This window comes from Lycium ferocissimum, chromosome 4, assembly GCF_029784015.1.
Source record: "Lycium ferocissimum isolate CSIRO_LF1 chromosome 4, AGI_CSIRO_Lferr_CH_V1, whole genome shotgun sequence".
NCBI lineage: Eukaryota > Viridiplantae > Streptophyta > Magnoliopsida > Solanales > Solanaceae > Lycium > Lycium ferocissimum.
In genome coordinates, this window is record NC_081345.1 from 39453774 (window position 1) to 39479109 (window position 25336).

Below are 25336 nucleotides of genomic sequence, written 5' to 3' on the forward strand. Positions count from 1 at the left end.
GCACAAGTCATTGAAAATGAATGTGCCTATTGAATAGAATGAAAGAAGAAAAAACAATACTCTTAACAAAAAAGTATATGTTTGAACAGAATTCAGTTCACATGAAACGTGATAATTACTAATAGACACAACAACACGCCTACAGTAGTCAAAAGTTGAGCCGCCGTGCATTAGAAAAAGACTCAAAGTCTCCTTTTTGAATTTTTAAATCGAAAAGACCGTGAATTTAAATTTTGTTCGAACTTTTTAAAAATGAAAAGACTAAATATATGTTACTTAGACTCTTTAAAAATGACATCAGGTGTGTGTCAAATCCTCCAAAAGTAATGAATTTTCAGAAGATCCGACACAAATGCAACATCACTTTCATACTCGGGCAACAATAATTTTGAAGAGACTGAGCAACATAAGTTAAAGCTTATTTCATTTGCTTGGTGTAAATCAAGTTTAGAGCACGTTCATGAGTTATATGGCAAATGAAATAACATGCAGAAAATTGATACATGATGCTGCTACAAGTTCAAGACAGAAAATTTGGAGAACAGAGTTCCCTCTTAGAGATGTCATTTATTAAGGAAATTACACTTTATATGACAGCTTATCCACTGATAAGGAGTTGATCTAACACCTTTACAATCCCATAATCACCTAGTACATTTTACAACTAAGTAACTCTGGTTCCAGGGCTTAGTTGCTATTTACAAAATGGTGACTTAGGAAAGAACAAAAATTGGATGTTTGATTTGTCATTTTTTTAATAGGTCTATACTCTCTCTTTTTTTCCTACTTATGCACTGGATCTCCATATTCTCCCTTCCAAAGAAATAACAATTATTGAAACATCATCATGGTACCGACGTCGATCCCCTTGTGGTATTTCAAGCAGCTCATGAAACTCCATACCTGAAAATAAAACACAATCACACAGATTAGTCTAGTTCTCCTAAAAATTACTACTACATATTTTTCCCCTTAAGCATAAGTAGAAGTAATTACCAGCTTTTTTTGCAGCACGAAACAATACTTTCTCGATGAGATGTTGTGCTGGATCTCCTTCGGGTGACCATGAGATGAAATGTTCGACTTCTAAAACGGCTTCTTCGTTTGTGAAGTACTGATAGAGCCCATCAGACGATAGTATCAAAAACCGGTCTCTTGGCCCTAACCTGTGATGATGGAGAGATGGAAGACAGCTGATGTAGGGGGAAGTCCCAACATAGTCGATTCTGAACATCTCAAGAAGGGCATTGTTCCATTTAGGCTGCAGGAGAGTGAGAGAAGTTGAAAGTCAATTATGCGTTCGAGCAATTTTAAGTAAAGAAAAGAAAGACAAGCGATCAAAAACAGAGCATATAGTTGTTGATTCAGTAATTCCACGCCTCATTTAGCCATCACTTTAACATGAAAATGGTTTTTGACAAACAATAAGCCTGTTGGAAATAAGACGGCTAATTCTTTTGTACGTTTGTAGGTTCTTGAAACAGTATTAATCCGAATAAGGGGCGCCAACATATTTGATTAGTAAACTTCAAAAAGATGCTTAAAAGAAAAGAGCATCGGAATTTTAGATGCCAAATGAACCTTTTGCATATTATCTGGTAGACAAAGAAGAAACAATCAAATTTCAGTTCTGTTTTTCTATCATAACGAAAAATAGAAGTAAATTATCCATGCTTCTAAGTTGTATAGCAAAAGAATTGGTAAATGCAAAATGTTGCTCACAGGAACAACACATGGATGCTAACAAGTAGCATCTGGTCTAATATGCCTTGAAATTACAGCAAAAAGTAGCTTTTGCCATGTGTTGCAAAAGGTTCATAAAAAAGCATAAACTTCGTTCTCAAACAAGATATATCAAATCTGTATGGTATGAATAAAGCTAGAATTCTTTCACAAGCACAACAAAGGGAATCAAAAGCACTTGTTTTTTTCCCCTTCTATACTCTCAAGGGTTGACTTATTAACAAGCTAAAAGGCAAATATAATATTCCAAAAGTACCTGTTTGAGGAAACCAGCACCAAAAGCCCTAGTAACCTTCAAAGAACCTTTCACCCGGTCATTCATTAAGGCACATGCATCATCTGGATGTTCACTTTTTATTCTTTGAACTTCCTGAAAACACAACAAACAAAAAAATTAAGTTAATCAATTGAACCAATTTATTAGCCTAAAGAACATCTAATATAACAAACTAGATTGCCATACCTCTTCAACAGAGGTGCTATGATCCGTACTAAGCTGAAAAGCAGTTAAATTAGGTATACAATTCGACTCATCGCCATCGAAAAGTTCAAGATCTTTCAAAGTTTCTTCATTGATCCTCTCTAAATCTTGGCTCCATAGATTAGGCTCCTTTTTCTGAGCTAAAACAGCTCGACTATCGCCAACATTCATTATGTAAACATCCTCTCCTTTCATTAACATAACAAGAACACAAGAACCCATCAAAGCTAATTCAGGATTCTCCATATTCATCCTATCAGCTAGATCTAAATATGCCTCCTCTGTTTTCTTCAATGCTTGTGAAAGAGCTTTCAATACATCTGCATGATTAACTGATCCTGATGATCCATTTAGTTGCTCTTTCAATCTCCTGTCAAGTTCTAATCTTTCACGGTCCCATTCGCATCGCCATCTCCTTTGATTTTCTTCCCATTTCTTTGATACTCCTCTGTACCTATTGTTTGAACCCTTTTTCTTTTTCTTTAACCGTGAATCGGAAGAAAAATCGTCTCCTGCTGATGGATAATTCTCTTGCTCAACACATCTTGAACAACCATCTTTAGTCCTATCCCTTGAAATCTCATCATCAAGTGTCTGATTGGATTCTTCCACTACTAAACTTGGGATTGTAATATTATTGTCATTATTATCAGTATTAGATGAATCTGACTTGTCATCCCATAACAATCCCTTAAGCTCTTTGTGAACAGCTGGGTACAAATTAGATACCAAAAAATCAGGTGCATCAGGACCATTAAATCCATCATAAATCCCAACAAAAACCCAACCATGTTCTTCAGATACTACAACATGAACACGATCTTCACCAGCTTTCCCTTGAGCCCACTGAAGATTCTGATTTTCTAAAGAATCGTCATCATCCAAACTGAACTCACTGCTAAAATTCACACTACTAATAGTCAATTCATTTTGCTTCTCAGAACCAACAACCCAATCACTTTCTTTTACTGAAATTGACCCTTTAATTGGTGCAACAATAGAATTTTGACCTCTTGATAAGGTTTTCGATATAGCTCTTTGAAGAACCCGAAAAAAAGACCCTTTTCTTGATCTGGATCGAAGAGCATAACCATGTGAATAACTTCTCTGAAACTGATTATTGTTATTATCAGAACAGTCACGAACCCTTTCCAGAGGGCCTGAATAAAGACCGCGATCAAGCGGGCCCGATTGAAACCCGCGCTCAATGGGGCCGGACATGAACCCGCGTTCAATCGGGCCTGAAATAAGGCCCGAGGTGAAAAGCGGGCCGGAGTGGATTGAATTGTTTCTTGGAATAGGTTGAAGTGGTATTGAAGCAAATGAAGTGGACGCCTCAAAAGCTGAAGAACGATCAATACTGTTGTAAGAATACAGATCAACAAACGCCGTTGATAACGGCGTTGATGTGTTGGCGCTAACGGAAGCACCGGAAATTGAACGGAAAGTTGTGGTTTCTTCTGAGTGGACTTTTGACGATGAGATACGGGTCGGGTCGGGTCGGACGTAGCAGAAAGAATGACCCAAATCTTCAAGCGGGTCGGAATTCATGAAAGGAATATCTTTATGGCGACGACTCTCAACGGCGGCGCCGCTAGTGAAACATACACTAAGCTTTCCTACGCCGTTTCCCATTGAAAAAAAAACTCCTTGAAAATCAATATAGTTCAAATGGAAGGTGTGGTTTTTTTCTTAAAGATTCATTGAAGAGTGGACAGAAAAATGGGAGAAATGAGGAAGAAGAAGAGGTGAAGTAGAGAGAAAGAGAGAGAAAGGGGGCGTTGACATTTGGGTGGGGTTGTGTGTGAGAAATATAAGTAAATGAAAGTAGAGAGAGAGTATAGTAATAGTGACAAGTTTGGAGTTTGGTCATTTGTTTGGTTATATTTCTAAAGAATTAAATTTTACTCCTTTTCAAAAAGATTATTTTTTTTATTATTAGGATCCGTTGGCCGCAGGAATTATTCATTTTTTTCAGAAATTATTTTCACTTTGTAAAAAAATTAGTGTTTGATTATGAAAATTTCAAATATAATTTTAAGTTGTATTTGTATTTGAATTTTGAAAAATAAGAAAAATTTATTTTTAAAGTTTTTTACTCTTTTCACAATCAAAATAAGTACATATCAATAAAAAAATATAATTTCAAAAATTATAGTCAAACACAACTCCAACTCCAAAACTCCAAAAAAGGTGAAAAAGTTTTTAGTTTCTATGGCCAACGCCTACTTAATTTATGTCAAAAAAAATTAACACATTTCTATGAGATGATTTAACAATTTAAGTTCATAAAATAATTTATAATTATAAAAGTATTTAAGGTTTATTTTGGATCATATATTTTAAAAGTCTTTTTTTTTTAATTTTATGATAAATTAAACGAAGATAGTTTTTTTAAAACAGTTTTTTTTTTTTTCCAATTGCTTTCGGCCTTAAGTGTGTGGGAGGCGTTGACGTGAAGCTCTAGACTGCAGACGCTTCCCCACCCCCTGACTTTTTATCCCAAACGTCACCCTATTCCCTTTCACACCAAATTCATTACTCCGTGCAGCACGTTACCCCGCCTTCCATTTATTTCAATTAACTAGCACGGGCTTAATATAAAAAATAGTATCATATTTTTTTTAATCTATCTTATAAAGAATGATATATTTTTATATTTAAAAATTATTTAATTTGAGACTTTTTTTTTTACCTTTAATGAAATGATTTAAATTCACACAAATATTTATAATTTGTTTTAGATCACAAGTTTCAAAGATCTTTTTCTTTTTTTTTAAAAATTTCTTTTAGTTATATGATTATGAAATTTTATTATAGAAAGTATTATAAATTAATTGAAAATATCACATAAATTTATGGCTAAAATGCATATAGACTATATGACTTTCTAGTTTGGTTTTTGATTGAAAGATTTGAAATACGCATATAACTTTTAGTTATATGATTATGAAATTTTTAAGTATAGAGAAACTTAAATACATTTTAAAAAAATCCCATTTTTATAGTTTATATTTTATCTTTTTGATGTTATTATAATGTCAATTAATTGAAAATATCTTTTGGTTTTATGACTTCTTTAAATTATTATTCTTTTTCGCTTTTAATATCATTATTTAAATGTCCTTTTTTTTTTTTGTAATTACATATATGAATGACTTTTATAGTTATGTGTGTGGTTGTGTTTGAATAGTGATTATATATATATTATGTTTGAAATATAACACCTTTATTATATTAATGTTTGCTTAGAATACAAAATCGGCAAATTTATTAATAGTTTTTCTTTCTCTTTGAGATAAAACAATCAATTTAAGCATTAGTTGATACTTTCAATTTTAATTCGATTAATTTAAAGGTGTAAAATACTTATTATTTTTAATCAAATTTTTGTTGGATAATTCTAATTCAAATCATTACATTAATTTTACATGTTTAAAACGAAACAAAATAGAAATTGATTTTCTTCGAAGAAATCATTTTTTTAAAAATATGTGTATACGTATTTATTAACTTTCGTGGTTTTTTTAAACGTCGATTAGAATTATAATATTTTATCATTTTGATCATTTGATTTTTTTTTTATTAATCCTTTTTACATTATTTGTGTAAGACTTATGTAAAATATAAAACTTGGATATAAGTTTTAAATCTTTTGGTTTTATGACTTCTGAAGAAAAGCGATTTCGTTTCAGCGTGGATTAATAGCGTGATAATGAATCAACGGTTTTGTGTTCATTATATGAATATTGTTTGATTTTTTAATATGGGTGCACTTTTTTTTGGACATTATTAATTTGCACTATTTTTATGCATATATATATATATATAATTTCGATTAATATAACTTCTTTAATATCATTATTTAAATGTCACTTTTTTTTTTTATATTTTTTAATATGTCTCCTATTTTGTTAATATGGACCTTTTTTCTTTTTTTTTTATTTTTTTTTATTGCTCGGTGTTATTTAGTATGGGGCCCACACCCCCTTTTTTTTTTAAGGGACAACGGACGACGAAGTATGGGTAGCACCTTTTTTTTTTTTTTTTTTTATATTCTTGGTGTTGTTTAGTATGGGGCGCGCTTTTGGACGTTATTAGTTTCTTATTTTTTATGCGTATAATAATATATATATATATATATATATATATTGAAAACCGATTAATATAAATTGTATATAATTTATTATATTAGTGTTTGTGAATCTTACTTTATATATATATATATATATATATATATATATATATATATATATATATATATATATATATATATATATATATTAGTTTAATTATGCAAATATTCATGTTAATTAATACACTTTTTTTTTTAATTGTTTGTTTTTTTTAAATAATATATAGCGATTAATATAACATTGTAGTTTGTATTTTATCTAAAACTTTATTATTAACACATTACACTTTTTTTTAATTGTTTGTTTATTTAATATGGGATTCAACTTTTTTTTTATTTTTATATTGCTTGATTTTGTTAATAACTGAGTTTTACCTTTTTTTACTTCTTTTTTTTTTTTTTAATATTGGTTTGCTTTTTTTTTTTTAAATGAGAATATTGGTTAGTTAATAAATAAGTAAAATGGGTTTTCTATCTTACTATAATTTTAATGTGTCTTACTTTAATTAAGTAGAAATATTTATTTAAATTACATAATTTTATATAATTAAATAGTTTAATTATGCAAATATTCATGTTAATTAATCATAATTAAATAAAAAGCTCTATATTCTAACACATTACGATAATTTTGGATGGGGCTATAATACGCTTAAAAAAAATAAGTTGGGGTAACACTTAAATTTGCTAAGTCAAATCGGTATTTTTTGCAATTTTAAGCGCAAAATGACTTTTAAAATTTTCGGCTTTTGGGAGTGCACATATAAGCCAAACACTCTACATAATGTATTGACTTGGGACTGTGGCTCGAAATTAGAAAATAAGTAAGAATCTATCTTACTATAATTTTAAATTGAATGTGAATTCAAGCTTGAAGTAGCGCTCAAGCTTGTTTTTGTGTATAATAACATATCAATAATAGGCATAATAGTTGGAGTGTTCATTTCAACGAGTAACACTTTAGTGGATAAACACCTTAATTTGTTACCAGCTTAAGGTGCAAATTTTGGATGTATATTTTGTAAGTTGGAGTGTTAGAAGTGTTTGCATGATGTATCGTTGTGTTTTGGCTAGGTCAAGAGTTAAGTGCTTGTTTATTTTTTATGCCTTAATAATATCCTTTAATTTTATAACTTTTAAACATGTTATGTCATTTCTATAAGGGAGGGTTCATTAAAGTGAAATTAAAAATATTGAAATGTTTGAAGCAAACTAAGAGAAGATATGTGTATTCAAACAAAAAGAATACGAAGTGGTTTATTTACATTTTGTATCTATTTAGACTCGATGTGTTGTGTTGTGTTGTGTGTGCATATTAGAGAGAATGTCAAAATAAAATTAAAACATTAGCCATAATTGATTACACGTTGTGAACTTTATAAAGATATCTTTACCCTAATAATATATATAAAATTATATCCATAGGCATCTACAAAATATCAAGAATCTATTATCTTTTTAAAAAATATGTACATATATTAGTGGTATAATCGTTGTGTTTAAATCTTATATCAACCTCCATTCACTCCATTGGTTTTTAGCTAAAGGTTTGATATTCTTTACGTAAAGTGGCAAAATTATGTGATACAAAACACATTCTGGATTAACAATGTCTTAAAGTCAATGAGTTAATAAATTATGTTTTAGTCTCAAATCAATTCAATATTGGATGCATTATCACTCTTTCCACTCCATTTTAATCTATTGATTGTAAATGATTAAGTATAGTTAGATATTTTCATGGTAAATTTTTATTTACTGCAATTTTCCTTATCAAAGTTTGGGAAAGAAGAAAAAACATAAAATAATAATAAATAAATAAATAAAAAGTAATTTAATATACTTCCCGTTGGTTTTGAAAATAATTGTAGATGTAAGTTGATTGTAAGCATTACATATACTGTATGTGATTCATGTGAACTCTAACTACTCCAAAAACATGATAAGTAGTACTGTTGCTTTTCATTTTAACCTTTTGAATTGATCTAAGAGTAAATTTGACCCAAAACCGAAAAAGGACAGAAAAGGGTAACATATGATTTTTTTTCCAAATTGTATAGGTTGTTGGTCTTGATTGCACATAGTTTCGTTTTAGTATAGTCAAATAAAAAAATTCTAAAGTAATAATATTAAACAATGGTTAGTACAATATCTTCATATATACTACATTCCAAATGTTAAACTTATCCATGGAATTTTAGTTATCAGTCCCAGTCGAATCTAAAGATTTTAAATTTAACATATGCTTTGAATTACTTAAATTTTTGGAATATATTTCCTTTTTTTGTGGGGGTGGCGGTTAATTCAAGCACAATCTTCCTCGTTAAGTTCAAGAGTTCTTTGAAAATATTTAAACAGACAACTTTTACATTTATTCAAATCCTAAATTTAAAAAAATGGAGATAAAAATAGTAAGGCGTAGAGGTTCGTAGAGTTCACGTCCTTTTAGAGCGAGTGAGGTGAGCAGCGCAATGTATCTGTGGTTAGCAATCGAAAAAGTCAAAGATCGCAGCCCAGTTAATACGTCTGGGAAAATGTGCCATGATCTACCGTTAGATCTTGAGTATTAGTGTTTGATGAAAACCACTTGGTCTTGACACGTGGCAACCCGCATTTGCCACTTATTGAAAGTTTCTGCCTTCTCCGTATTACTCCCTCCTGTTGAAAATAATTGGGGATTTAACTTCTAAACATATTTAATACTGTATTTGTTATAATTAATTAAGGATATTTTAGTTAATACATCTCTTAATTTCTAGGAGTAAATGAATTTCTTAATTCATATGTTCAAATCTGAATCTCAATTATTTTGGATCGGAGGACGTATTATTCTCTTTTAAAACTTATTTTTTCTCATCTCAATAAGCCAACAATATGTTTAATATAATTAGACAAATGTACAACGATTCGAACCCGAGAATTATTCACTTTTTATTTATTATTCTAACAACTATATTACACTGAATAAGTATGTGCTTTCACGCTTAACTAAATTTTAATAATCGAAAGATAAACAAATGGGTCCTCCTATGTAGATTACAAAATGGTAACGTCAATCAACTATATCTAAAATGTTTATATCTAGGTAATGTGTGCGGGGGCGGAGCTAGTAAATCTTTCGGGGTTGGTCGAGGGTAAACTTGCTAAATCTAAATTCGGTATTTGTCTTGAGAATTTAAATTGAATATGTATAAATTGTTAATTTAGAGCAAGAATTTAAACTTAATTAGAATCACCGAATCACAAGTCTCGAATCACATTTCCGGTATACGAATGTGTGTGTGTCTATATATATATATATATATATTAATTCAACATCAATTGGGATTAGCCATATAAAATGTCTGTATCTATTTTCTTGTACTTAGGTAGACGGAGCTTCTTACTACTTAAAATTGGCCCCAATTGTTGATACAGATATTCTCGCAATAACAATAATAATTAATCTTCGAATCTTACACAAGTCGCGTCAACTCTATAAATCTTACTAATCATATTTTTTTTTTAATTTAAGCTAAGCTCATTTTACTGTCATACCAAAAAAAAAGAGTAATTCTTTTTAAAATACATATTGGTATTGGTAACTATAGTAATAGCAATAATAATAATAATAAAAGCTCTTTATATTTTTACTAACATATAAATTTATGATAAAGTCAAAAACTCTTAGAAAATAATTGGTTCATGACTAAACATATTATCGCCTAGCAAATATCACCTATATATGTCATTTCAAAAGATATCACCTATATTATCTTTTTCTTCTATTGCTCTTTATCCTTAGCAGAGTTTGCATTAATCAAGAAATTGCAGAACTTTTAAAATAACTTTCTTCAATATGAGTTTAGGTTTCTCTCGTCCTGTTTTAACACATTTATTTCTAATGCGTGCTACGTGCCTCTTCCACAAATGTGATCATTTTTGTCCATTCATTTAATCATTAAGATCATTCATTAAAATTTGACTATTTATAAATTAATATAGCTACTTCAATCGTTATTCTTTATTCAGCTTTGAAAGCAATTACCAGAAGTAATTTTTTTACGAACACATGTAGAGTAAAAAAGTAATAATGACGATTAGGTCTATATTTATTTTGTAAGGTGGGGTGGTTGCAAATGCAAATGCAAAAGGCTAACGCTACTAGTAAAACATTTATTGTCGGCTTGGTGTTTTAGGTGGACCTGACTAAATATATTAGTATAATAGCTCTTTCCATTTACTGATAATATAGGAGTACTGTATATAAATTATAGTACAAATTAAATGCCCTTTTCAGGATTATTCTGCGTGGGTCCTAAATGAGGTTGGGGTTCCTGATTTTAACCATTCAAAAGTCAGCTGTTTTTAATGCAAGTTAATCAAATCTTCTTTTCCTGTCACTTAACTAAGTCATTAATTACCTCTCCATCAAGTAGTAGCAAATGATCACACTTTGACATTTTGATAAGACTTCAACAAAATGATGTTTGCTCCTACGAAATGCTCGTAATCATGCATTAGTACTGTTATTTGCCTCTATTTGCTTTTGGTTGTGTTTATCTTCCTTTTCATTTTCCTCATCTTGTCAACTTTTTTTTTTTTTTAAAGTATAGCATTTTTTATCCCTCTGATGTTGCTAAATTTTAATTTTAATTTTAATTTTAATCTTTGTAATATTTGACTAGACATATGTAATGTTTAATTACTTGAAATGTGCATTTTTGATCCTTTGAATATAAACATTCAAAACTTTCCAAAATTATTAACAATTTCGTCATTTAATTTTTTCATGAGTTATATTAAACTTGTTCTATTATTTCATATTTAAGGCTAATGTACTCCTAAAAAAGAGTCCAAATCAAATATCTTCCTACTTGAAGGGATAAAAAAGGCATTCATTATTATTAAAGGTTTTATGTGTTGAGTCATATATCACAAAGGTTAAAGTTATAATTTAGCAATAATTGAAGGACCAAAATGCTATTACCCCTTAAAAGTAATACTCCATCTGCTTAAATTTATGTGAACCTATTACTACGAGATGGTTCTTTGACCACGTTTTTCTTATATTTTTCCTAAATTATTTAAATTATAAATTTTGGCATGACTTCGTACAACATTTCTCTCTCAATAAAAACTTGCTTGACACTATTACTATTTGAGATAATTATGATAATCTCATTTGTACCAAATTAGTGCCAGCTATAAAAATATGAAGTTAACGTAAAAATAAAAAAATAAAAAAGCACAATTGATTATTCTGTATGTGATTTTTCTAATGTTAATAATTTATAATAAAATCTTACACATTGCAAGTCAACTAGTCAACTAGTGCTGATTGATAAATAAACTTTTTAACTGCAAAGAAATTTATACAACTACTGCCAATACACATTAATTAATTGTTAACCAAAACACTTCCCATAAAAAACTAGGACCGGTAAAGGGTGAAGCAAAAAGATGGATGTTGACAAGGTATAATAATATTATAAGGTGAGCTGATGACATAAATTGAAAGTAATTTAAAAAGATGATATAATGAACAAGAACCTAGGTTAATTAACGAATTAAACAATAGCAAAGCTAATTAAGTTTCCACTCGCATTATTATAATAATAAGAGTTCAAAGATATAATGATTCAACATTGCAAGTGGAGAACCCCCTCCTAACGCACCTTCTCCACAATCTCTTTGATGATGACCCACTCATCACCCCTTTGTTTCCTTTCTTTCATTAATGGATGCTCCTTCTAATTGTCTCAAACATCATCTATAGCTTCACCTCTCCTTATTTTTTCTTACTATTACAAAATTTCTAATTTACGATAGAAATGTCTGTTGAATTTTGGCTTGTTGGTAATTTTCATACGGATTTTTTGTCAAAAAATTCCTGACCGGCGAGCTAATTTTTTATGGAACATCCGTTAAAAATTAATGATTTTCTAATAGTGCTTTATTGACTTTATCTTTTAGAATTATTTATTTGCTCATATCATTTCCTTAGTATTTCATAAGAGACTTAATTTGTTCAACAATCTTTAAAATTTACTCTATGAAAGAAATGTCACTAGATCTAATCTAGCTACTCGTAAGAGGTTTAAGTCGTGTGAAAAGTAGGTGAAGATACTGTTAATCACTTGGGAGTGAAGCAAGGGGTGTATAAAAAGAAAGGAAACTAATTAAATTTGTCTATATATTATTTGAAATTGAGTGGACTTTACTATTAGTTAAATTTTTTGTCCGAACTTATCCTATCGTTAGGAAAAAGTTCTTTTTTTTGCACTTGACCTTTTAATGGAGCTCTAATAAAAAGGTAATTCCATAACTCAGCCGAAAATTGAGAGGGCTAAATTTGAACATTTTTCTTAAAGAATTAGGATACGTGAAGTTCATTCATTCACACTAAAGTTCCATTTACGATAAGAAAATACGAGACAATTTACTACTTACAAGGATATAAATAAATCAAAATCTAATAAAGAGCAAAATGAAACAATTTTATATAGTACTGGAATAAATTTTGATTTTTTCCCTACATGAAAAGTTAAGAATATTCCAATTTTTTTTTATGGAAATTGCTGATCTGAATTATTAGAACGAAAAGAGAAGGAAGTGGCGAGAAATAAGAAACTCAAGGAAATGGATTTAGGAATAACATAATATCCAGCAATACCGTTGTCAAAGATCTTCTAAAATTTCTAGAAGAAAATTAATAAGTACTAGTATATAGTTCCATAGCCTTGATGCTTATAAACAAATTATATACTTAAATATTAATGTTTGGGATCAGCAGCCTTGACTTCATTTGATTAATTAGTATTATTCTATAATATAATCAAGCACCACTTGAATGATCATACCCTCAATTTCCTCCACTTATATGTTGAGTCTTCATCACACAAACACACACACGCAAAGCACGCGTACAAGTACACCTATAGTCGAACAAATATATATTCTATCGAACTATTCTTTTCTGATGAAAAAAAAAAACTATACTCTTAAATATTTTGACTAAATTATGTTTCAAAATGTCACTGAGACCAGCGGCGCCGTAGCTACATAGACGGAGAATGGTTAGCTGAAACCCTTCATCTGAAAATTATTTTATGCATATAGAAAATATTAATACTGCGTATGTAAATTAAAATATACTTTTTCTAAATATATATATTAAATCTTGAATGCTCTTAGCGAAATTCATGGATTCGGTGCTGGTTGAGAGTCAAACAGTGAAGATTTGTCCCAATGTTTTCTTACGATTTATCATAGTTTCGAAATTTTAAGTCTTCACTAAATACTACTTTTCGTATACCCCTTTTTTTTTTTTTTTGGTTTAAAGCAAGTGACTTATTGTTCAATTTCAAGAACATTTGGTCGAATTGACCCTCAAACAAACAATAAAGATTTGTCAAATCTCTATTTCACGTTTTGTCCCAGACCAAGTTCTGTTCTTACACGATCTGGACGAACCCCCTCCCTCAAAATAAACAAGGCACTATATTATTCAATAAGGGGAATAATTAATACCAAGACCATTTATGAAACTTAACATTGGTGCTGAGGTCGAAGGCTGCTCAACCTATCTATCTATATACCTTGCTGAAGTTGAACTACTATTACAGATTTAACAAAAACTTGTTTAACAACTCAGAGAATTTCACTAAATAAAACAAAAAAAATGTAAAAAAACTATTTGACGGATGAATGGTATCTCAAGTTTGTTGAGTGAATGAGTTGTTGTCTCCTTAAATAATTTAATTCAGGAAATAATCCTTACATCGTCCGCTATTTTTTAAATCAGGTTAGGTCTAATTCCCGTATCATATTATCTACGCTCTAAAGGTCCGGTCTTAGATACTGAGTGTTAGAATGTCCCGTAATGGTTGTGGGAATGAGATCTTGAACAATCCCTTGATGAACTAATTTTTAAAGTTGACTTAGATGTGAAGTCTATTAACTTAACAAGAATTAATTCATCATAAATATTCTTTTAGTTATATGATTCATTTTACGGAAGCTTTTTATGTTACGACGTAAGAAATTGATAATATACAATACAAAAAGAATTCATCTTCTTTTATTCAAAGGGTAACTAATAAAAGGAGATTTAAGAGATACTCCTAATTATTTTATGAGAAGCATAGTAAATGACATCAAGTGAGCAAACAAAATATGAAGTATTTATTTGACTGATAACAAGATGGGAAGAGGAATAATGGTCAGAAAAAGTCGGTGTATTGATAGCCGTCAGCAGCACCAAATCCACCTCAACCACTACTACTTGCCTGCCTTTGTCTTCACTCCCATTCTCCATTTTGCCAACTACACTAATTTTGTTTTATCTCCCCTCACCCTCTCATTTTTTATTTGGTTTCCGGTATTCGTTTTGAAACTCAATTAATTGAGAGCATAGAGAAATTCCACTATAAAATTAAATATTTCTTATCAAAGATGAATTCATTTTCAAAATTAAAACCCAAGAGCGAAGATAGAATATAAGAAGCGGGTTCGGCAGAATACATAATTTTGATTTATAGTTTTGTATTTATCTTAAGAAATTCACTTAACATGTACGAATTATTAATTTAGAATTTAGTAACTCAAAAGGACTAAAATTTCAAATTTATACACTTTTTGACTTTGTCTTTGCTCGAACATTTAACTTTTGATTAAAAATGGCGGGTACTTACCGCCCACATAACGTGTTGTGGCCTCTCTTTAACCTCTATTTGCCAAGCTCTACTCTCATCTCAAGTCGAATCTTCATTTTTAAAAAAGAAATTATATTCATCTTAACCTTCACTAAAAACAATGCATTAGTTGATCTACTTCTCCTTCTTTATGTTCTTGGATTCACTATGCACATGGTGAATAAGTTGAAAAAGACATGTTCTGCTAATTTCCCTTAAATAAACAGAAACAAGAAGGTGTATATCTCGTTGAATTTAGATTTAAAACAAAAGGAGTTAAGACTTTTTTCCATTTAGCCAAATTAAGTTAATTCGAAGATGAGAAGTTGCAGACGTAGGATCAGAAAGGTACCTGCTCTGACATTTAAAATAAAAATCTGCAGCAAGATCGGATTTTAGTGAGGAAGTTGGAATAGTTTAATTAAATAAGAAATTTTGATTTTGTTAATAAAATTAGGACGATCAGATCAGTTGAGAATAGCAACACATTAATAGGTGGATTGCCATCCGTCTACCAAACACGTGGTATTGCCCAATCTATCATTAGAACCATGGACGTAGTCACGACCTTAGGTGGAGGGGTTCAATTGAATCTCCATCGCCAAAGAGTTACATTTTGCAAAATGTATAAAAACATAACCTTTTAACATATGTTAACTGTTGAATCTCCTTTAGAAAGGTTTATATTTAGGTGATACTTTTATATTTTTTAAATTTCCTTAACTTAAATTTCTGATTTTGACACTGAATAAGACGGCTAAAGAATTTAAGAAAGAGGGAAATAAAAAAGAGTAGGAGAAGCTCATTTCACGCAATTCCTAAAACTACAATTTTGGCAGGTGTTACTAAAACACATGAAATGGGCCTAATTAAGAAGGACAAGTAAATGAACCATAAATGGTGTGATTAACACATCACTAACAGTGATTTTTGATTAATTAAATACAAAGATTCGATGTTAGGTGGATTCAAGAACTTACCAAACCTTTATTATAAAAATTATATATGGCTGCAATTTAGAACTCAAACACTAGATTTCTTTCTATATACTCTGATAGGAACCAAGAGATTAAAAACTGCACGTCTTCGACGAAAGTCTTTTTGTCTTTAGATAAACCAATAATCTAAGTTTCTCCCTTGACTATATATCATGTTGCTTTTTCTGAAGATTTATTATTTATATATATAGTAGTTGTAAGATTCAACGTTGAAGAAATTGACAATTAACATTGAATTGAACTCTCTTACTATTATTTCTTTTTTATTCTCCCAAACGGAATTATTAGATTGAAAAAGAACAGGAAAAAAATCAATGACAAAAAGAATTTAAAAACGTCGGTCACATTCGTCATATCTTCTAGATGAGAATGTGACAATCTTTGTTTTCTTTTCCTTCTTCTTAATAAAATATATACAAGAATTATACCTGTTGATAAGAAATTAATATGCGTTGAACTTGAATACCAAGCATATTACTTTAATATTATATACGATGACAACTAAGATGAATTATCAAGTAGACGCTAGGTGTAGCATGAATTAATTAGTACCTGTACCGCCAACATGAATCTAGAAAACTCAAATCGGACAAGATTTGTAAGTAATCTGACGTGAAATAAAACAGCCACAAAGTGTAACAAATCAGTAGCACATTGACAAACGTAACCATGACAAATACTATAACCCAATTAACACAGTTTTTTTTGGCTGTGTTAGAAGCTATTCCAAATGGATTATTCGAGAAAAATATAAGGTACGAAAGCCGTTTTTCCTCTTTTAATGAGTATATTTTTCATAAAAAGAATATATTTGATGTTTGATTGCCAATTTGCCATGATTTATTTTCGGAAAAATGTTCTCCTTCGTACCAAATACACTCTTAGTAACGTTCTTCTTTCTGATCCTTTCGTTTTTTAATTTATCCTTTTCTGTTCCCTAAACTTTCTCTAGTTTTTGTGTATTTGTGAAGAATATTCCCAATTTTCAAGTTGTTAAACCTTTACTTAATTCTACTCTCACGTTCGGCAAAAGCAATCGGCGAAAGTCATAAAGCTAGTCCTAGCTAATACTGTACATATGCTAGACCATCTTGTCGAAAGTCATTTGTCAAAGCTAAAATGTTGCCATTCCAAGAAGTAATAGGTTTGGTATGTCCAACTTTATGTCCAACTTTATTTACCATTAATATTAATGTCAAATGTACTTAGGAAAAGGATAAATTCTTTATCTCGTGATTTCAAATCATGATTCCAAATCGCATACTCAAACGCCTATTTACTTAGCAATGTAATGAGGCATGACTTGGCCTGAAGTAGGGGCGGGCATTCGGTTTTTCGGTTCGATTTTATCAAACTTCGATTTGGCTATTTTGGGTTCAGTTTTTTGAAGGTGGACACCAAACACCGAACCCAACTAGTTCGGTTCGGTTCTTTCGGTTTCGGTTTTTTAAAGTTCGGTTCGGTTCGGTTCGATTTCAATTTTTTCAATTCGGTTTTTTTAATATAATATTAGAAGCGATTCCATTGACACTAATTCATATTTTAAAAAGCAATAAAATATAAAACTGATAAATTGAAATCAAAATCAAATAAACAAGATACACAAGAACAGAAAACTATAATCATGACATAGGATTATGAGGTGTTATATACATACCGTAAGAATAATTAAGAAAACACATAAATGACATACATTAATCCTAAAGAGACATCCTAGTTACCTTTCTTTGTTAAGGATATTTGATTTTTTCAATTGAAGTGAAAAATTAGGGATACAAATGCAAAAGAGGACTTATTACAATTGGGTTTTTTTTACTTTAAACTTAATGGACCTGGATTATTTTAATTTTTTTGAGTAATGTATTAAATTTCGGTCCGCGTTCGGTTTTTCGGTTCGGTTTTATCAAACTTCGGTTCGGCTATTTCGGTTTCGGTTTTTTGACGATGGACACCAAACACCGAACCAAACTAGTTCGGTTCGGTTCGGTTTGTTGAAGTTTCGGTTCGATTCGGTTTTTCGATTTTCGGTATTTACGCCCAGCCCTAGCCTGAAGTAACAACTCACTTGTGTTTTTGGACCGGTACTAAATTTAGCATTTCACGCTTTTTTTCTTTAAATTTTTTGTGATATACTATATATACACACTTTAGAGTTACTTTACCGTTGCTAAAATAGTTTTATCAACTTAGTGCAATAAACTGAGAGTTGGATAATCGTATGCGAAACTATTGAAACACATGGCAAACTTCAAAAAATAGAGGAACAAAACAAATGAAGCAAAACATGTTGCATTTGCTAAGTTAAGCGTAATGGGTTAGGTCTAGGACGAACTATATCTGGGCCAAACAGAAAGCACGTACAGAAAGGACTTGTTAAGGCAAAACATGTGTAGGTTATATAGATTGGACCTGAAAGCTACAGCCTACGTTGTAGTCGAAGATTTGTGTGGATGCATTTGGTGCTAACAAAACTAAACCCGTCAACCGGTTTGAACCGGACCGGACCGGTAACCGGTTAACAAACAGGCCGGTTTCCGGTTAAAAAATCGAAACCGGCCACCGGTTCCGGTTTACCGGTTAAAAACCCGAAACCGGAACCGGTCCGATTCAAACACGTCCAAAACCCCTTTTTTTTGTTTTTTGTATAGTATATATATATATTATAATATTTATTAGTATATTGTAGGTATATTTACATATGTTATATAAGTTTATAAGTAAAGTTTATATATTTTTGACATTAATGCTAATACAAGTCGCAATACACATATACATATATATATATATATATATATATATATATATATATATATATATTAAGTTATATGCTTAAGTTATACTACATATACCTAAAATATAGTAAGAATATACTTAGGTTATATAACTTATATATATCTACATATACCTAAAATATATATATATGTTTAAGTTATATAACCTAAGTATATTGATATATATAAGTATATTCTTACTATATTTTAGGTATATGTAGTATAACTTAAGCATATAACTTAATATATATATACACGTATATACGAATTTATAAACTTAGAAAAAAATTAAGTTATAAATAACTTAAGTTATTATATATATATATATGTTTAAGTTATATGTATACTATTTATTATAACTTTATAAGTATATTCTTAGTATATTTTAGGTATATTCCTAACTTAATATAAGTGAAAATATGAACACAAGTAAATAGAAGAAAGCTCAATGAGCCATATATTTTATTCATTCTTGGATAACATTTATTTGCAAGTTGTAGTTTTTTTTAACTTGCAAATAATACATGAGTTGCAAAGAAATAGTAGAATAATAAAATCACTAATTCTCAATCATTTGGTTAATTTCCCCCATATCATATTAGGCCAAGGAGATATCTTCAAAGTCTTTCATTTGGTTTCCGGTCCACTTACTATCAAATCTTCAATCTCTTCCTCTTCGTCTTCCTCCGCTTCTAAGTTTTGGTTGCGATGCTCCGATCTAATCCAATCGCGAATGCACACTAGTACTTGCAAGCTAAAGCCGGATAATGAGTGTCTATGGTCTCAATTTATTGTCTTTCTTGGCTAAATGCACTCTCCGAAGCCACGGTTGATACTTGAACCGTAAGGATATCTCGAGCCATTCTTGAGAGTATCGGATGACTTGCCTTGTATTTCTTCCACCATGCTAAGACGTCCAACTCATCTAGTTCCTTGATATCCACATTTGGCTGCATCAAATAAAAGTTATATTCATCAAAGTTTGCACTACAAGAAGGAGTTGGCTGTGAATGTAAAACTTTTAAATGCGACAAACCCGACAAGCCCTTTTTGCTACTTTGAGAAGTAGTAGGGCGTGGAGTAACAAATGTAGCATGTTCTTCCAAATTAGAATAATGAGTAAAAAAAATTCTAAACTCGTCATCAATAGCGAGTTCGGCTTCAGCTAAAGATGGTTGAACTCCTTCTTCAATTTCTAAAAATGTATAAATTTGACCAACCAATGCTTTAGTATAAGACACTTTTAAACAAGGATTTAAAAGAGAACCCAATATAAATAAAGTTGGGGTAGGAAAAAAATACTTCTTAAATTTAATTATCATATCAAAAATAGCCGCTTGATGACCGGATTTATCTTTATACTCTTGTAAAACTCTATCTTTATAGGCTAAAATTTCGGTTACCGTGAGATAGAATTGTTTAGAAAAAGCAAGAGTTGCATTATAAAAAATTTCTAAGAGTTTAACACATTCCTTAACATCTTCTCAATGCGTAAAATTTAACCAATCATCACTATTAATATTATATTTGTTGTGAACTTGTTGTATTATGGAATCCTATACTCATATGCTTGTTGTAGCATAATGTAAGTGTAGTTCCACCTCGTCTCAATTTCTACTTGAATTTTTCTAGGTCTAAGGTTATTTTCCACACAAGCATTCTTAAAATCTCTAAGTCTTCCCCTATTAGCATTACAAAAAAGAAACGCAACCGCATCTCTAACTTTTTGAATAGAATCGTCAAAACAAACAAGGTTATTTTTAACAATTAAGTTTAAAATGTGACAACTACATCTCACATGAAAAATATTTTTTAGCGGAGGGTTTAATTCTCTTTTTAAAAGACCAATTGCCTTTGTATTATTAGAAGCATTATCTAAAGCAATACAAAGTGTTTTTCTATAAATGTTAAAAAATCTCATAATAGTAGACATTGAATCCGCTAAAATTTTTCCATCGTGACGACCTTTTCCTTCATCATATAAAAAAGCTATAATTCTTTTTTGCATAACCCAATTGTCATCAACCCAATGACATGTAATAGCAAAAAAATCTAACTTGTTAAGACTAAGACCCAAATCAGCGGTAAGAGAAACATTACAATTTAAAGAATTAAATACATGGCGCAAATAAAATCTATATTTTTTATATAAATCTATAACATCCGCTCTACAAGTACTTCTAGGAATATCCTCAAATAACGGATTATAACAACGTTGAATGTAAGTAACAAACCCCAAACCCGAAGGAAAGGAAAATGGTAAACAATCATAAGCTACCATTTTAGCTATTTCTATACGCTCTTTTTTCTTGTCATATTTAAAATTTTCTTGGTTTGTGGGTCTATCGTCATTTGAATACCCCCCACATTTGAACCCGTTTGCTCTCCCCAAACTTCCATATGTTTCTTTCTCATATGACCATTTAGTGTACTCGTTTCACCATCCTTACTAGTTTCTTGCCTAAAAGCAAATACTTGTCCACATAGGGTACATTTAGCTGTTTGACTTTCCCTATCCTTAGTCATAAATTTCCAAATTTTAGCGGTTGGCTTACGAGTCCTAGGCGGTTTATCTTGTGTATGTGATTGTGCAAGAAATGTATCTCCTATGAGATTTTCGGGGGCTTGTATTTCATCATCATCATCATCATCAATTTCATTAAAAGTGTCGGTATAATGTTGTTGCATTGCCTCATGACCTAAAAGTGAATTATTTCCACCAACATCAATACCTAAATTAGGTGTTTCTTCCACAAATGTTTCCTCATTAAGCCCACCCCTAACAATACCACTACTACCGGCACCGCGTCTAAATCTCTTCGCCATTATTAAATAGAATTAATTTAAATCACACTCAAATAAATTGAAACAAATTAAATTGCGTAAATTAAATTGCGAAAAATAAAGATAGAGTTGGAACGAAGGTACCAAATTGCCGGACTAATTTCCAACAAAGTGAAGGCGGCTAGAATTGCAAATCCACCAAAGCTACTTCGGATTGTTGCAAAATCACTAACTCCACCAACAATATTATAATTGCAAAATTAATAATTGAAACTATAATAAGACTTTATAATATTTATTTGAGAGAAATTTAAAGTGGCTAATTGTTACAAAGTAACTATAATTGAGAGATTGAGATTTGAGTGAAAGAGAAGAGTGAATTGGTGTGGATTAAAATGGAAATGGAGAGGGGTTTATATAGGGGTGGGAGATGGGTTAAAGTGTTAAAAAAAAAGTTTGGGGGTTTTGGGGGGGGGGGGGGGGGGGGGGGGGGGGGAAATGGGTTTGGGACCGTTTGGCAATGGCCATTTTTGCAAATGGGCCGTTGCCCAACGGTCCAACAGAGCAGCCCAACGGCTCTATTTAATTTTTTTTTTTTTTAATTCCACCGGTTTAACCGGTCCGGTTCCGGTTCCAAAAAAATCGAAACCGGACCGGTATGTAATAAACGGTTAACCGGTTCAACCGGTTCCGGTTCCGGTTCCGATTTTACCGGTCCGGTTACCGGTTTGAACTGGTAAAACCGGACCGGTTGACGGGTTTAAACAAAACTACAAAAGAATACGAGGTTGAAAGATTACCTTCTCTGGTAATGGGAGAGTTATGAGATTTTGAATCCTATACACTTTCAATGTTGTATAAGATTTTGAATTTCTTTTATTACTAAAAACGTAAAACTTTTGGGTCAAGTTTGTAATAAGTTGTGTGGGAAAATAATTTTAGTACTAATAAATTACGCAACTCACATTAACAAAACATTGATGGCTAAGTTTTAAGATCATCCACTTGTTGGGAGAATTAGTTTTTGGTTAGAGAAACGCACTAGGCTTCAACTTTTGATTAAGTGAGAATAAAACCTAATTGGAATTAAGGACAAAATCCGAAAATATCCAAACTAATGTGACTAGATTCGTTCGTCAAGTCCCAATTATTAGTTTCAGGTAAAGGGGATAAAAATTAAAATTAGTCCTGCTGAAGTTTGAAGACATATCACTATGGACTACATAATTAAACATGATGATGCACTATATATTTAATTTTATTTCCCTACATATAACTTGAATGAAAAATAGTAGGTAGTAATTTTTTGGGCATTTTACATAAATGGCAAACATTTAGGGTTTAATCAAGCTGCAGAGCTAATGTTTCAATATTTACGTTCTGTAGCAAATCAGTCCAGCTCCCACATGTGTATTCAATTTTTTTATTTTAGGTTGTATTAGGGAATACAACAATTTTTTTCAATTGTATTCGTAAATATAACTATACGTATTCATAAATTGGCTTGTTGTATTCATGAATACAACTATTAAAAAAAAAAAGCGAATACATATACACCAATAATATAAAATACACCAAAAAATTAACAAATATGCCATATTTTTACGTATGTATATAACAAATACAAGCGAAAAAAAGCGTATACAACATAGATACACCAAAAAATTAACAAGTACGCCATATTTTTTCGGTATGTATACAACAAATACAAGCGAAAAATATTATATACACGGTAAATATACAACAAAAACGGTGAAAATCTACATTTTTTCTAGATCGACCGGAAAAATTTTTGGTGACCGGAAAAATTCCGGTAATACAACAACAACATTTTTTATCGTTATAGATCCGTTATAGATGCGAGCTTTTTTTCATTTTTGCTTCTAACAATGCTTAGATCCATCGCTATTTGGTGCTTTTCGGTGTAGATCGAGTTTTTTTTCCCTTGTTGGCGCGGAGAAGAAAGGAAAAAAGGATATGGCCGGAAAAGAACGGGAAAAGGGAAGGGGTGGCGGTGACGGTGGTGAAAAGGTCACGGCATTTCGCCGGAGCTCGGTGTTTGTGGTGGCCGGCGGCGGGGGTAGTGGGGAGAAAGGGGGAAAGAGATAGGAGAGATGGGTTGGAAGTTAATAGTGGGATGAGTATTCTATTTTTTGTGTGTGTATATATATATATATATATAGTTACTAAATGGTATTAACACATAAATATTTGCTATGAGAAGTAATTAAATTAAACTATAGCTACTAAATGTCAATACCCACTATTGTTTGTTATATCATGTAGTTATTCCTAATTTTTTTGTATCTGCCTAAGTCTTACCTATTGATTGGTTGGAGGTACTCTTGAAATTGTCAAACACACACGCAAACTAATATGAACGCCAAGCCACAAACAAAAAAACATGTTATCCGCTTAAAAATAACCACTTTTAAGCCCATGTAATTAAAAAAATAACCACAGTCATGGAGTTTTAAGTCCTGAAGTTGCATTTATAAAATTTAAAACACGTGATAATTTTTTAAAGATATGACCGAAAAGTAGCTAGTGAATGCTATTTCATCTAAGTTTTCACTCTGACTCAACTTCAAAAGCCCGACGGGTGATCTACAAAAACGGCCTTGGAGGTGAGCGGTCTTGAACTTTTGACCTCGCTTACCTCATAGTCAAAACTTCAAGTTTTAACTTTTGACCTTGAAGGCAAAAATTCAGGACCACCAATTTCCAAGGTCATTAGGTGTAATTTCCTGGAAGAGAGCCCGACAGTGATGAGCCCAAGAATGAAATCAACAGAAGCCCAAATCGGATTTAGTAAAACACGGCCCAGACAGTGAATTCAAGAACTCAAAATGATCGAAAGCTGAAAAATCAGTTTGTCCATTTGTTCATGAAATCAATAATAGTTTTTTTTTTTTCAACGCAGGAAGCTTTCTTCATAGCTAGTCAATTTCCTACATTAGCTAGGTACATTCAGAGATTGAACTATTATCCTTGAGGGCTTAAAACTTAATAGTTTACTTATGGTAGCCCAGTTTCTGGCGATTAGGATTTTAGGAAGTTGTTTCAGCACATGAGTTTGAGACTACGTCCAATCTAAGTGCAACAATTTTGCTTTCTTTTGAGTTGTAAATGCATGGGCAATTTGCAGGATTGTCCTTCGCTGGGGGTGGTCTTTAATTTTTGCCTCTCAAATTGGTGGTCTTTAATTTTTCCTTCGCTAAAAATCCCTTAATTTCGGGTTCGAACCCCCGCTTAGCCAAAAGTTAAAAAAAATTTACAAGGTAGAGTTTGGATTCGTAAGGCTGAAATTTTGCATGAGCAGAATTTACCTTAAGGCAGAGTTTTGAAGGCAAAACTCTGCGAATCCAAACATCTGCCTTGCAAAAATTTCGTCCTTTTTTACTGAACTGGGGTTAGAACCCAGAACCTCGAGGTATTAGGCAACGGACAAAAATTAAAGACCACCCCAAATGAACGGCAATCCGCGAAAAAAAAGTAAATACATCCATTGGTAAATAAAATCCTTTTACTTACCCCCAACGCCCCAATAAAAAAAAAAAAAAAAAAAAAAAACTCAAGCTTCATTACGTTAGCATTTCATTTATAATATTGTCCAAGAGTACGCAATTAACTCTTGAGGTAATATTTAAACTTTTCATTCTTGCAAGCTCTTTTTTCTTTTTGCATAATTGTCAGTCCCCATCACTTACATAAGTAGGGTAAAGTTTGGCCGTCCTTATTTGTAGTTC

At 31.1% G+C, this 25336-nt stretch overlaps 1 protein-coding gene across 1 annotated transcript; it reads right to left on the minus strand.

Annotated features, from left to right (window-relative positions):
- Positions 1-533: 533 nt before the first annotated feature.
- On the minus strand, positions 534-4051 carry LOC132052841 (probable protein phosphatase 2C 4). The gene is made up of 4 exons (XM_059444540.1): positions 2207-4051; positions 2000-2113; positions 997-1261; positions 534-903 (listed from the first exon to the last, which is right to left on the minus strand). Exons 1-4 carry the CDS (start codon positions 3857-3859, stop codon positions 788-790), a joined length of 2148 nt encoding a protein of 715 aa, XP_059300523.1. The 5' UTR covers positions 3860-4051; the 3' UTR covers positions 534-787.
- Between the last annotated feature and the right edge of the window lie 21285 nt (positions 4052-25336).